General features: G+C 46.2%; 1 protein-coding gene across 2 annotated transcripts in view; it reads right to left on the bottom strand.

Moving 5' to 3' along the window:
- ITGB2 (integrin subunit beta 2) overlaps window positions 1-16180 on the bottom strand; it is a 242965-nt gene that overhangs the window by 23344 nt on the left and 203441 nt on the right. For both annotated transcript variants that reach the window (XM_068245216.1, XM_068245215.1), the window contains one exon: window positions 2056-2240. In XM_068245216.1, the coding sequence (XP_068101317.1) occupies window positions 2056-2240 (185 nt within the window). The remainder of the gene's footprint in view (window positions 1-2055; window positions 2241-16180) is intronic.

Raw genomic sequence — 16180 nt, 5'->3', positions numbered from 1 at the left:
ACGCCTGGAAAAAGGGCACAGGGGATTGCCACTAGTAGAATAAACCAATATTCTACTACTTAAGTCTACTAATTAATTCTGAAAGTGAAAGATCAGTCATTTTTGCCAATATTTTCCCATGACTTAACCCTACTCTCCCACAGAACCCTCCCTCTACAGATGCCTAACCCTTCTCCCTCCCGCTATGATGCCTATTGCCTAACCCTTAACCCTTGTTCTACCGATGTCTAACCCCTAACCCTCCCTCTACTGATACCTAACCCTTAAACCGCACCTGAACTCAGAACTACCTCTCTGCTCTAAAAGATACACAACAGCATAATAACCTTTAAAGTGGACCTGAACTCTTGCACGGGACATATGGACGTATTTAGAGAGTTTATCCTGTTTAATTCCCCCTCATTTGTGTCTAATCACTAGTTGTAATCTGATCTCTCACCTGTCACATGACTGCCTATGGCAGAGATGGCAAAAAAGCTAATTTGAAAGCGCTGGATGTTAGCAATATGTCTCTATGTTTTCCTTCTGTCCTATGCAGGAGTTCAGGTCCACTTTAACCCTCCCTCTACCAATACCTAACTCTTAACCCTCCCTCTACCTGTGCATAACCCTTAACCCTCCCTCTACTGATACCTAACCCTTAACCCTCCCACTATCTATGCCCAACCCTTAATCCCCTCAGGTGGCACCTAAAACTTAAACCTCCCCCTGGTGGCGCCTAACACTTAAGCCCCCACCTTCCCCGTTGCCTAAACCTTAACTTACCCCCCTGACGCAAAGTCCCGATTTGCGGCAATGAGTGGAAATTTAGGCACCCAGAGGCACCTGATAAAATAACGGGCACTATGCATATTCGGCATTGCAATTTTATCACCTCCATGTTATATAAGAACTTAATAATACAGTACAATCTCTTCATAGTATTGAAAATCTGTTGGCCCTCATACTACATGGAAGTGGTAAAATTGGTCAGTCATTGGCCAATCAACATTGGATGCATAGGCACCCCAACACTAAACTTGTGCAGCTTTATCAACACCAAATCGTCACCCCTGAACTTATTTGTGTAACATAAAATTGGCCTCCTCTATTACTGCTGCATCTTGTGCCATGCATACATGATGATGTCATCAGTTTCAGGCTCTTCTGACACTCCTGCCCTGACCTCTGCACCAGTGAGGGGAAGGAAGAATGTTCGGGGGGAGGGGGGGGGATCACCTGGAGAGAATAACAGCAGACTGAGCTACAGTGACAGACACGCACTTCCTTGACAAATAGAATATAGGTCAGAGCCTAAAATCTATTTGGCCAGGTAGGTGTGCATTTTTTTGTAAACCTTGCCCCGTGCTGTGTCAAACTCATCACTGCGATGCACCTGCGGGCTGCGGGACTACTTGTTGGATATATTCCTGGGGTCCATGTGCAGCAATGCTGGTCTCCAGGAGGACACGAACAGTGCCGGATTTTTGGAAAGCCCACAAAGGCCCAGGTCTTGGGCGGCTTCAGCTAAAGAGGGGATCTGGACATATGAAAGAGGAGGCTGAAAAGGGGAAGCAACACATGAAATATGGAAACTGATAATTAAAGGAAACCAGAGTCAGAGTGGCCGCGACTGGCTGAAGTTACGGGACCCGGGTACCGGCGCAGTAGAAGACTGAGGGCGGTGGCGTGAGAGCGATCCATGCGGATGGGGGCTGGAGCCTGGAGGAAGCCCCAGGTATGTATCACACTTTTTACTCAGATCTGGTAGACTTTAAGGAAGCTGTTCATGAAAGAAAGGAGCTGCAGTAAATGGATGATACACATATAAAAGGGGGCTGCACATGGAATGGGGGGCACTGCAGCACAAGAAAGGGGAGCCACAACATGCTTGGCCTAGGGGCTTTATGGGTGGCTGCGCATTGTTTTTCTATTATACATTTTCCCATAATGTTTACAAGTCTTTCCCATAACGTTTCTATTATTATACATTATTTAGCACCAACATATTTTCTAAAGCTCTTTACACTGTACATTAAACAACTCGCGTCACTGTTTATCTGATGTTATGTTTACCTGCAGATGCCGCACATAATTGTCCCACTGGAGTTGCATGCACCAGGCATAGGTGGATCGTCACAAGAACAGTCACATACAGTCGTGATGCTCACTGCCACTTGGTCTGTAAATCCCAATGCACGAATTGAGAAGCTTTGGTCCGGGACACACTTTTTTGCTGTCACCTTAACTTTAAAGCTAATCTGAAAGAAAAAAAATGTAATAATAGAAGAGAAATAATTATGCTGTTCAATAAATAATGTATTCTGGTGTACTGACTTTACTTACACTTTCCCAATTCCAGCTACTTTTGTTTGTTATATTTTTTAGTATGGGTTAATTTACGAACTTCGTAATCGAAATCGCGGCCACAGCAATTTCGATCGCGAATATAGCGAAAATTAAAAGGCGTAGGGTGGCAGTTTATCTATCATTGGAAAGAGGAGAAAGAGAGCTTTAAAATGATATGCATCTTTCCATAGTTACATTGTATTACACAGGATGACTTTTCTACAAAGTCGGCAGCTCGATTCAGCACAGTGCAATGAAATATAAGGAACCCCGGGGGATATAATTGCAAACATCATGCTGGTAGGTGTGAGGATGTAATTAGTTAGTTGTGGGTATGCTTAAAGGCATACCCACAGGCACTGCTCGGAGTCCCTTTAAGGGCTCTGCCTCTGACACAGGAGACCAGGGTTTGAATCTCGGCTCTGCCTGTTCAGTAAGCCAGCACCTATTCAGTAGGAGACCTTAGGCAAGTCACTCTAACACTGCTACTGCCCATAGGGCGCGTCCTAGTGGCTGCAGCTCTGGCGCTTTGAGTCCGCCAGGAGAAAAGCGCGATATAAATGTTATTTGTCTTGTCAAATGATGCCGTGCGCTGCTGATTGTCTTCAGAGCCAGGCTCTCCTCCTAGGTCCCCCTCCTGCTACTGTGCGCTCTGCCACTGCCCACTCCTCCCTCCCTTCCCACAGAGAACCACAGCTGCAGCAAGAATGATAGCAGCAGATAGCAAACGCTCACTCACCTATCCATGATCCAAGTGATAGAGATCCCATCATCTGAAACCCATCTGTCTCTTCTACAGTGCAGCCGCTCGCTCTGAACTTCCTGATTCTCAGATCAGACAGGAAGTAGGAAGTAGTAATAGTAGTAGTAACAGAGCGGCAGCACTCTAGAGGAGACAGATGGGCTCCGGATGACGGGACCTCTATTGCTTGGATCGCAATAGGTGAATGTGAGTCATCTGGTGCTGTCATTCTCCCCCGCTGCGGCTGCCTTCTCTGCTGGACTATCGTATTCACTGGGATGGAGGCTGCATGGTGGCTGTCTAGTTTGGGAGGAAATCGGTTGTTCGGTGGTGGGGGTGGTTAAGTAATTCTGTCTGGGGAATGGCTTCCGGTTTGGCGGTATCCAGAGCTTTCTGCTATTGCCAGGCTGGAGATGCAGGGGGAAAGTGCTGCTGCTGTGATATCTGGCGCCCTCTTCACAGGGGTGCCCCAGCCCCTGAGTGCAAATGTCCCAGCCATTCATCTCTCACTCTGCATTTTGCCGCTGCTATTCCCTGCATTGTACACCCACAGAGTAAAGCGGGCTGTTGCCCATAGCAACCAGTAGCTCGGCAGCCCCGGTGTGTGCGGCATGTTGCTGTGCAGCTGCATCTTCTGATTCTATTACGACATGATGGGGGGGCCCAAATCAGTTACTTTGCTTAGGGCCCCATTTAGCCTTAATCCGGCTCTGCTCCAGAAAGGCTGCTTGCAGACAGTCCCTAGACTCCAGAAGAGCTGCTTGCAGACAGTCCCTAGACTCCAGAAGGGCTGCTTGCAGACAGTCCCTTAGACTCCAGAAGGGCTGCTTGCAGACAGTCCCTAGACTCCAGAAGAGCTGCTTGCAGACAGTCCCTAGACTCCAGGAGGGCTGCTGGCAGGACTTGTGTGCGAGATTGGCAGGGACAGGAGTCATATTACAGGCAAGTAGCCTCTGTGTGATGTGGCTGCAATACAGATAAGCTCTTTGCTCCATCTCAGGCTATTCTCAGTCTTTCTCCTTCATTCACCTTTGTTCCCCCCCCCCCCCCCCTTCCCCTAGTACTGGCTGGTTGTGTCTTCTTGTAATACAGGAAAGCTAAGGTGGGCATATTTGAGGGATTAGTAGAGATGGTGGTGGATGAGGGGGGGGGGGGGGGGGGGATGAGCCTTGGGGAATTAAAGTGGCCATACATCTCTCAACTTGAGGGCTGATCCACCACCCTTTTTTATAATTATTATCGAATCGGATGAAAATCTGTGCCGCCACAAGCATGCTCAATCGAAGATTTGACTGATTTCGGGTGGAAAGTGTTTGAATGTATCGATCTGAGATGCTGAGAAATCTCGGGCCAAAGTGGTGGATCAAGTGTGTTAATCACGAACGATGAACGCGACTGAAACCCCGGCCATTGGAACTCAAAATGTATTATGTTCCCCCCCCCCCCCCCGGTGCCAATACATTTACACGTTACCTGTCACGCTGTTCCTTTGAGTGTCCTTGCTCCATATCCCATGTGGGTACTGGTATATAGCACATTGGTCACGTGTGATTTCCTTTGGGCTGGGCCTGCCATGAAAACGGGCCTCTAGTTTGTGTTTTCCCCCCAGGCCAAAAGGTCCCAGACCTCCCCTGGGCTGGGGACATGTGGCATGGAGCGAGCAATCAGATGAGTTAATTAAACACAGACCACTGCTCCAACTCTGCAGCCCCCCTCCCCACTGCTTCCTGGGGGACAATATGCCCCAAAAAACATACTAGGTACATTGTTGGCAGTTGGAGTCCTTGCCTGCCAAAACGCACCAAGCACGTGCTTGGCAGGTAAAGTGTTAAACAACTGTAAAACCATGAAAATTTGGGAACAGGGGGAGAAAAGTAACTCCCATAACTCCCAACTGTCTAAAGCTAAATATTCACCTGACAATGGTTGGGGAACCTCACAGCGACCCCGAAGAACGAGGTTTCATGATCCATCTTCCTAACCTGTGGAAACGCGCGTCGTCATGCGATGGGCACACAATGGGGTTGATTCACTAAACTGTGCTAACTCATAGCATGGCCGCGCTAGCGTCTTGAGCTTAACGGTTTATGTGCGCAAACTCAAATTTTCATGTGTGGAAACTGCCACGTTTGCGCGAAATTTCACACTTGCTTGCGAATCAACCCCAATAAGTTCAAATGATTGTGGCACTTTGCAAAGGAGTTGTCGAAGATCTCAAATATCCGATACGCCGTGACAATCATTATCGCAACGCATTGCAAAGCATAATTCGTCTATTCGCGCACTCCTACCCACCTCGTGAGATTGTGGAAACAAGACATTCCACACATGCAGAACTTATTATTATAAATTATAAATTTAGATGCAATGGTATATCTATTGTAACATGGCATTATTTATTTATTTATTTATTTTATTTATTTAAGTATTTATATAGCGCTGACCTATTATGTAGCGCTGTACAGAGTATATTGTCTTGTCAATAACTGTCCCTCAGAGGGGCTCACAATCTAATTCCTACCATAATCATATGTCTATGTATGTATTGTGTAGTACATGCATCGTAGTCTAGGGCCAATTTAGCGGGAAGCCAAATAACTTATCTGTATGTTTTGGGGATGTGGTAGGCAACCGAAGTGCCTGGAGGAAACCCACACAGACATGGGGAGAACATACAAACTCTTCGCAGATGTTGATCTGGCTGAGTTTTAAAAACATATGTTGCGCACAGATGATGTTTTGGCCACTAGAGGGTACTGTTCACCAGTTTATGTAGCAGTCTACTGATAGTGAACCTTGGTGTATAAAACAGAGTATAACAGATGATTAAAGCTATAATGTAAGGACAAGTAAGGAATATGATTGTATGCATTTATAATTTGTTGTTAGCTGCTTTAAAATGTAATCATGATTACAGATGTGAGCATAATCCACCCAATGATCAATAATGATCCAATTTGTTTGTCTAATCTTACCAAATCTATGAAGAAATTAAGAAGTAGGGTAAACTGAATTCATATATTGAATGGATACTAGGCAGTCCCTTATATTACATAAAAATGATAAGATTGGGGGGGGCGGAGTCAGCCATGGCCGCGTGAAGACGCTTGCTTCAGAGCTCCTCGCCCAAGATCGCAATATAACGCTGATTGAAGTGTTCCTGCCCTTCTACTAAGCCATAAGGGGATGGCCAGTGGACCCCGGAGAAGCAAGAGACACTCTAAACATACTGGCAAAGCACATCGGCGAACCTCCGCCGAAAATACAACTCCGCGGGCCCTCGAGCAGACTCTAACTAAGATGGCCGCCAGCTCTCCACCCAAAGATGCACCCGCCAGAGAGGAAGACTCTGCTGCCATGATCTCTAGATCCCTGAAGGAGATATGGGATTACTTACACAGCCTTCCCACCAAAGAAGATCTATCTGACCTGGCGGACAAAATCACCTCTGCCACGAGAGAGGAAATAAGAGGGATCCAGGACGATCTTACTGTCCATGATGAGCGGCTTACAGCCCTGGAGCGAGACATGGGCCTACTTCAGACCGAGGTAGGGAAGCTAAAAGAGGCGAATTCACAACAGCGCTCACTTAACATTGCGCTCCGGACGGGAATGGAGGACCTTCAGAATCGCAGCCGCCGGAATAACATAAGGCTCCGCGGCCTACCAGAGTCGGTCCCTCCACAGCAGCTTGAACCTACCTTGATAGCTATCTTCAATGGCATCCTCCGGAGGCAGGCGGACAACCCTCTGAAGATAGACCGGGTGCACCGTGCCCTGAAACCTAAACCAGCGATTGATGAGCCACCACGGGATGTCATTTGCCGCATCCACCATTTCGCTGTAAAGGATTCCATCATGAGAGCGGCACGCCAGCTAGATTCCATTGACCATGAGGGATCTGCACTCTTGCTCTTCCAAGACCTGGCGCCTAGCACCCTGATACAACGCCGGGCGCTCCAACCTCTGATCAAGATGCTGCGGGACAAAGAGGTCGCTTATCGCTGGGGCTTCCCTTTCCAGCTTACTGCGACAAAAGATGACAAATTAGCTACCATCAAATCTCCGGCGGATCTTCCAGAGTTCTTCCAGGCGCTGGGCCTACCGGCGGTTGAAGTGCCTGACTGGCAGCCAGACGCAATCTTCACTGGCCTACCCCAGCGACCTAAGCAGCGGAGACAATTCCGCAACCAACGGTGACTCCTCTCCTGTGCCCTGTGAACCGTACCGGGACTATATCCTTTAATCCAGATAAGTGACGATTAGATTTAAGTTGTTCTTTTGATGCGAACATGGATTCCCCTTTCAAAAACTATACCTAAAAGTTTTGAACTATGGTGTGTGCTGGTGGCTCTCTCGGGCGGTTGCTTGCGGGCTTGTGTATGTCTACATGCTTAACAATACTTGCCTTACAGCTTTCTGCTACTTAGCTCTGGCCTGAGGACATTGTTGGTATTCATATATGCTCGTAGTATGTGTGTAAGGGATGGGTTGGGTGGTGATTTATAGGTGGGATGCTGTGAGATACTCAAACGAATGCATGTATATATAGATTGCTGCTACGTCTAGGTTGCCCCCCATCAGGACTTTACTGTGCACCAGATATATGGGAACTCCCGCTGATGAGATCTAGGTATAGGCTCGCAACATTTTTTATAAAAAATCTTTATGGCATACACAGGAGGGCCCCCAAATCAGCGCGCAACCCCCTTTCCCGCTCATCCCTGTGCTAGCTTTACGCGCCCGTACCCCTTGAAAAAGATGGAGCCTGAGTCAGGCACTGATTTTGCTAACACTGTACCGTATGACTAACAATGGCATTCTCCGTGAGAATGGTATAAATAATTCTATGTTTCCCACTATGTGGGACTACCCCCCCCCCCTCCACTGTCATAAATATAGCCTACGGCTGCTTACACACCCCTACCCGGGTGTAATGCGGGTGTCATGAGTGGAGTGTGTGCATTAACATATAACTTTATTCGCGAGCTAATTCTAAATCATGGCCTGCTCCTGCCGGGCCTGTTGGTGTACGCGCTCTGCGATGATGTGCGCATGAGAGGCCTACGTAGCGGGGAAAGACTTAAAAAACCCCTGACACCCCTAGACTTTGTAGCCGTAGCCACACAAGCATATACGTGTACCCTAAAACACCCCACAACATTAGCGGAAAGGGATACAGAAAGCCTGACCCCATGACCTTAATGGTGAAGCCGTTGACTTGATTCTTTCGCCTATATACTACGTCCTCCCCCCCTTCCACCCCCAGTGAGGACATCAGATAAAGGGCTTTTACATCCTTAACTGTTTGAAGCAGAGTCTGTGAACATCACTGGTGAGACATGACAAGACCTCCACTCTTTTCCTCTGTGAGGAATAGGCTAAAAGCTACATTATTCCCACTATGTGGGAGTGTCTTTTCTACGCTATCATGGGTTTAGTACAGGGATAACCCTATGTACCTGTGTACCCTATAAGTACTGCTTCCCCTGTTGGGGTGCAGCGTACGCGGCCTATGTTGTGGGGCGCTGTTATATTCCACACCGCCCTGCCACGCAACCTATACTTCATTGATATTTAACGCAGTGGAAGGCGAATCTTCAGTGATCTGCACGCGGCTTGCTGCCGCAGCCGGAGAGAGCTCACACACTCTGCTTTAACTACACCACCGGAACTATTTTACACCATAAGGAATCCACCAAATCTGTGCAATCTGGTCTATACATATAGGACCATTCCCGGGGGTCGCTGGCATGAGACGGGAGACACCCTCTTTCCTGAAATAGGGCAGGACACTCCCCTTATTTAGGTATCTAATTGGGCGGGGGGAATCTGGGCTCTTTGGCGAAAATGGTTCCTTCGCACCCACATAGGAAAGTCCTTAGGGCTAAGTACCTCCCCAAGGTAATACCTAGTTATGGGTGTGAGAGTTTCACACCTATATGTTTGTTTATAATGCTTTTGTTGAGTTTTGGGGTCTGTTGTGGAGGTCCGACATATGTTCTATTTACTCCAAACCAATGGTGTCCTTGAAGGTGTTATCCGTTAACGCTAGAGGGCTTAATATCCCAGAGAAGAGGTCAATGTTATTACATGATATGCATAAACAACGAGCAAATGTTGTGCTAATCCAAGAAACTCACTTTAAAGGGGCCAACCCCCCCAAACTAAAAGATAAACACTATCAATCAATCTATATGAGTAATTCCCCTGACTCCAAAACTAAGGGCACAGCCATACTATTCCATAAGGACCTCCCGGTCAGTGAAGTGGAAACAAAAACAGACGACAAGGGTAGGTTTATACTACTAAAATGTAAGATTGCTGACTCGAGATACACTCTCTGCTCCGTATACGCCCCCAACATAGACCAGGTATCTTTTCTGCTACGCTTCTTCTCGGCTCTAGACACATTTGTTGATGGCAGTGTCATTATTGGAGGCGACCTTAACATCCCATTAAATCCAACCCAAGACACCTCTCATGGTAAATCTTCCATCTCTTATAGTAAACTCAATAAACTTAAAAAGGCAATGTATGAGCGACAGTTGGTAGATGTGTGGAGACTTCTTAACCCAACAACGAAGGACTACACTTTTTTCTCCTCAGTACACGCAATCTATACTAGGTTGGACTATATCCTCATCTCTCACAACTTGCTCTCTGACTCGCCAAGTGCAGACATAGGAATAATGACATACTCTGATCACGCACCCATCTCATTGTCATTAAACTGCAGATCACGTAAACAGAGGCCCTTTAACTGGAAATTCAATACCTCCATGCTAGAGGATGCTGGGGTGGCCTCCAAGATTGAAGGGGAAATCGAAAGATATTTTACTAACAACAACAGTGAAGATATATCCTCACCTATTCTTTGGGAAGCACATAAATGCATGCTACGGGGATACCTTATACAACTAGGCTCAAGATTAAAAAGGGAGAAAGAACAGAGAATGGCCGACCTCTCCTCGGAAATACACACATTAGAACTTAAACATAAACGCTCTCTAAACCAATCAGATTTAGATAAACTCACTGAAGCCAGAGAGTCATTTAAAAAAATCCTGAGCGATAGAGCCCGACTTGCCGCACATAGATGCCAAAACCTATTTTATACACATGGTAATAAATCTGGCAGATTACTGGCCAGGGCCTTGCGTCAACAACAGCGTAGGAATTATATACCCCAAGTCATAGATACTCACCTGAAAAAGCACATACGTAGCGAATCCATTGCTAATACATTCAGGGGCTTCTATTCGTCACTCTACAATCTTAAAAGCAAACCTACAGAAGACCCACAAGCGCTGAGGGAAAAAATACGGGGCTACCTGGCAGAGTCTGGAATGCCTCGCTTCCCTCACGAGACAGCTGAAACAATAGATGAGCAGATCACTGAGGCAGAGGTGCTAACAGTAATAACACAAATTAAACCAGGCAAGGCACCGGGCCCGGATGGCCTGCCTATCGAATATTATAAAAAATATAAACAGACCCTCCTTCCACACCTATGCAGGATGTTCAATGATATCCTAGACCCTGATAAGGTAGCTTCCTTTACCCCTCAAACATTAGAATCGCACATCTCGGTAATACATAAGTCAGGAAAGGACCCCAATGCCTGCTCCAGTTATAGGCCTATATCTTTGCTCAACCTGGACCTGAAAATCTTCGCTAAGCTGATAGCTAATAGAATAGCACCTTTAATAGGGGAAGTGGTAAATTGGGACCAAGTGGGATTTATTCCTGATAGAGAGGGGCGTGACAACACTATCCGAACACTGGATCTAGTACAGTTTGCCCGGTCGAGGGATATTCCATGTATGCTTTTATCTACGGATGCGGAGAAGGCCTTCGACCGGGTAGACTGGACGTGGATTGACGAGGTTCTCAGTCATATTGGCTTGGGCCCTAAAATGCTACGGGGTGTATCCGCCCTCTACTCTCGGCCATCTGCACGGGTTAGGACAAATGGGGTCCTCTCCGACCCCTTTCAAATATCCAATGGCACCCGGCAGGGATGCCCCCTCTCCCCGCTCATTTTTGCAATATCGCTGGAACCACTCCTGTGCCATATTAGAGAAAATCCAGATATAAACGGGATAACAATCTCCTCTAAAGTACAAAAAGTGGCCGCATACGCGGACGACTTGCTCTTCTACATTACGAACCCTCTGATCACCTTACCTAATCTATTGTCGGAATTTAAAACTTTTGGAGACCTAAGCCTATTCAAAGTCAACTACGATAAATGTGAGGCTTTAAATATATCCCTCTCACAGAGTTTACAGTCGCACTTGGCGACCCAATTTCCTTTTCGATGGTCCTCTACCCATATTAATTACCTAGGTACTAAAATTACCCCGGACATAAAAGATATTTTTCATATGAATTTTCCACCCATACTCGAAGCCCTAAAGGCAGACCTGACTAGATGGAACTGCCCTCATTTCTCGTGGATGGGCAGAATCGCAATTTTAAAAATGAACATTATGCCTAGGCTTCTATACCTATTCCAGGCTCTGCCAGTACAAGTCCCTAACTCCTTTCTGAAATCCGCCCAAACGACATTTGGTAAATTCATATGGAAGGGGAAACCCCCCAGGCTTAAGAGACTTATCTTACATAGACCTAAACAAATGGGTGGACTAGCTGCACCTGACATTACAAATTATTACTATGCAGCAGTCCTCACCAGAATAGTAGACTGGCACAGACATCATACTACTAAACAATGGGTCAATATTGAACATCACATCTCGAAATACCCCCCTACTAATCTGCCCTGGTCCTCTCCCAGACCACAACGCGACTGGACGGACTCACACTTAATATATAATACTCTCAGAGTGCTCTCTACCACCAGGCAAAAAGAAGACATCTCACCATGGCCTCCCCCCAGAATACCACTATTTGACAACCCTGAATTTGAAATGGGCTGCCATTCTAACCACTTTAGTATTTGGAAAATGGCTGGTATTATTTTCGCTGATAGTCTTTGGAGTCAGGGGAAATGGCTAACAATTGAGGAACTGAGAAACAGAGCTGGAGTACACACCTTAGATTGGCTGGGTCTGGCGCAGCTTCGTTCTCTGTGTAGAGCGTTGGGAATCTCACCGAGTCTCTCTAGACCAAAATCTGCTTTCGAACTGCTATGCGGATCGGAAGGCCCATCCCGGAAGACCTTATCAACAGTTTATTCCCTATTGATTAGCCAATCACATGGCTCACTTACATACTTCAACAAATGGGAAGGGGACCTCCGGTGTACGTTTTCTGATGCTCAGAGAGCCAAGATGTGTATACTCACCCAGAAATCCTCGATAACTGTTAAGTTGCAGGAAATCAATTTTAAGATCCTGTCTCAGTGGTACCCTACTCCACAAAAATTACATACTATCTTTCCAAATAGAGACCCTAAATGCTGGAGGGGCTGCTCCTCTGTAGGATCCTTACTACACCTGTTTTGGGAATGTCCTCTGCTCATCCCCTTCTGGAGAAAAATAGAATGCTTAATCAGGAAGATGACAGATAGAGAGGTCCTCTTTACGCCACAATTCTTCCTTCTACACTGCAATAACTGGAGTATAAGGGCTTGCAAAAATTCTATAGTAAAGCATATCTTAAATGCAGCCAAGCTACTCATAGTACGCAAATGGGGAACTCCTACTATACCTACCCTAAAGGAACTAGATCAGGAGCTCTGCCATACTAGCGGGATGGAAAATACAATAATGACCCTTCAAAACCGAACTGAACAATATGCCAAGACCTGGAGATTTTGGAATTATTATAGAGAATCAGAGGAGTTCAAACTTCTCTTGATATAGCTCTTAGTATCCCAGGTGATGACCGCCCTTCTCCCTAGCCCTCTGGCGTTGATCAATTGACAACTGCATATACCTTAAGTCTGAAATGGTGTCGGATACTCCACAACCGGACCCCACGAGTTTAATTCTTCTGTTATCTTTCTTCTTCTCATTATTATCTTCTCTCTTTCTTCTTCTGGAGCTATTGTATGGCTCTGTCTATTTCTTTTCTTCCTTCTTTAAGTTCACCCTGATACACCGCCGTACTGAGGGATATTCGATGTGTTATTTAGAGATACACACTGAATGTATCTCAGATGAGGGGTCTATCTTATATAATATGTGAAAATCAGTAATGATATATGTCAACGTGATATATGGAGCCACTCATTGTGCATCACCTCTAACGGACTCTATTTTTGGTACTCACTCCGGATACTGCAACATCCTGTTGGACTCGAGTGGCCCCATTAAGGAGATTTCATTCCACGAGGCTATATATACCCCTCTGAGTACATGTGTACAACCTTTTGTATAACCATATGATGACACTAATATCTGATTGTATATAAGCATTCGTATGACGGTGTGAAGTTCTCCTTTTCTTTATTGTGTATAAAATCCTTGTACAAATAAAAGTATTTGAAAAAAAAAAAAAAAAAAAATGATAAGATTGGACAGTGAATCCCACAGCTCCAGTCTAATGATTCCACTGCAATCATGGTGCATGCCGCATTTTCCGAGTGGTTAAATTCAGGGAATTCAGGCCCAACATTGGAAATCACTCTGTTTTTAGTGGTAAAACCTTCTCAAAAACACTAGCAATTTCTAGTCGGTCATAGTCCTTACACCCTGGCACTTTTGCAGTGCGGTGCAGCAAGGAAGCAGGTGGTTTCGCCGCATGGTGCTCAGCACTGGGTAGGACGCCCCATAGCAGCAATGTTATGCTGCGCGGGGTGCATAAGAGTAATTCAGGGCTCCGGCTATCGCCGATTCGCCGGACCCTGAATTACACCTCCCTCCGAGTTGCGATGACTCGGAGGGGAAATAGTATTTAACACCGCCAGGGAGTTAAGCGACAGCAGGGAGAGCCATCATTCAGCTCGCCCTGCGCCCAACTCACCCACGGCACACTAATGTACGATGCAACAAATTCTTTCATAACAATGCTGCACCGAATAGCATACATCTATGGACTGTGTGCTCCAGTGTATGCGTTCCCCTATGATGGCCGCTGTTCGCTCCCATGCATGTTCTCGCCGTCGCCCGTTAGAGGGGAGATGAATGAATCATTCATCTAAGTCCCCGTGTCAATGATCACCGGCATCAATGAGATGCTGCGGTCCTTGTAACAGAACTAAGTAACCCACCAACGCATTACTTCCTGTTCACATACTTACAGTATGCTAACCGGAAAAACTGTGAAAGGACATCTCGTGGCCAAATAGTAGAATTACACCTACATACATTTATTTAAAAAAAACTACTCACACATACTGTACACACTCTTCCCACACTCTCCGATAGTTACCTAAATAAATCACATGCATACTTCCCACACTCTCCGATAGTTACCTAAATAAATCACATGCATATAAAAAGAAAATGACAATTAAAAAAAAATATATACATAGTTACCTTAGAGACTGAACTTATTTTTAGTATGTATGTCAAAAGGGTATTATTAATGTTATTTATGAAGTTATGGGCTAGTAATAAGTGATGGATGCAAAATTAAAACTCTGCATCTTTATTTCCAAATAAAATATTGGCACCATACATTGTACTAGGACAGGGGTGCCTCTAGCCATTTTGTCACTCCAGGCAAGAAAACCTGTGGTGCCCCCCATGAAAATAATCGTAATGCAGCAGCATTTCACCCCATAATAATTGTAATGTGGCAGTGTTTCACCAGAAAACACATATTGCGAAAGCTTTTCACCAGAAAACAATCGTAATGCAGCAGCGTTTCACCAGAAAATACACGTAAATGCGGCAGCGTTTCACCAGAAAATACGCGTAATGTGGGCAGCGTTTCACCCACACCGCACTCCAGGCGAGCAGGGGGACAGGGGGAGGCACGAGGGTCAGAAGAAGTCACAATGGAGGACAGAAGGAGGCACAAGGGAACAGAAGGGGGCACAGTGGTGGACACGAAGGAGGCACAAAGGAGGACAGAAGGAGGTACACAGAGGGGCATCGGGAGGTATAGGGGGACAGAAGAAAGCATGAGGGCCAGAAGGAGGCACAAAGGGGGGCAGAAGGAGGCACAGGAGGAAAGGAGGAGGCACACAGGGGGCAGAAGGAGGCACAATGGGGGACAGAATAAAGCACAAAGGGGGGCAGAAGGAGGCACAGGGAGACAGTAGGAGGCACAAAAGGGGTACAGAAGAAGGCAGAGGGGGATGTAAGGAGGCACAGGGGGACAGACAGAGCCTCAGAGAAACAGAAGAAGGCACAAAGGGGCACAGAAGGAGGCACAGGGGGCAGAGGAAGGCGCATGGGGACTGAAGAGGCACATGGAGACAGAAGGAGGCAGAGTGGGCCCGAAGAAGGAACCACTCTGAGGTAGGATAAGGGGACAAAGAAAGGCACAAGGGGACATAAGGAGGCGCAAGGGGACATGAGGCAAAGTGGGACAGGAGGCACAAAGGGGCACAAAAGGAGGCAGAGGTGGCACAGAGGGACTGAAGGCGGAACATGGAGACAGAAGGAGGCACAAAGGAAGACAGAAGAAGGTATAAAGGGATACAGAAGGACAAACGGGGTCAGACAAGGCACAAGGGACTGAAGGAGGCACAAGGAGACAGAAGCAGGCACAAATGGGACAGAAGGAGGCACAAAGGGGAAAAGAAAGATGGACAAGGCACAGAGGGACACAGTGGCAGTTGCTTGCAACTTACACTAAGCTGATACAGCAGAAGCAAGTGATAGAACACCCAGGGGCAGGGCTTAGTCTGGGGGCAGGGCTTCATTCAGGGACAGGGCTTAATAGAGCAACATGGCGCCCCCAGGACCAATGGCACTCTAGGCAATGGCCTGTACTGCCTATGCCTAAAAGCGCCCCTGACTAGGGAAAAATTTTAAACGTTTTAATAACCAGGATAAATGAGCAAATAAAATGTGTGAGTTTTATTTATGGCAGCATGTATTATTGTAAAAGTATAATGGCCAAAAACTAATATAAATATTTTTTCAATTTTTTTTCCTATTTTTCCATTTAAAATGCATTTAGAATAAAATAATCCTTAGCAAAATGTACCACCAAATGAAAACCTAATTGGTGGCAAAAAAACAA

This window comes from Hyperolius riggenbachi, chromosome 7 (genome assembly GCF_040937935.1).
Source record: "Hyperolius riggenbachi isolate aHypRig1 chromosome 7, aHypRig1.pri, whole genome shotgun sequence".
In the NCBI taxonomy this organism is placed as follows: Eukaryota; Metazoa; Chordata; class Amphibia; order Anura; family Hyperoliidae; genus Hyperolius; species Hyperolius riggenbachi.
This window is presented reverse-complemented; position numbering and strand designations above follow the sequence as displayed.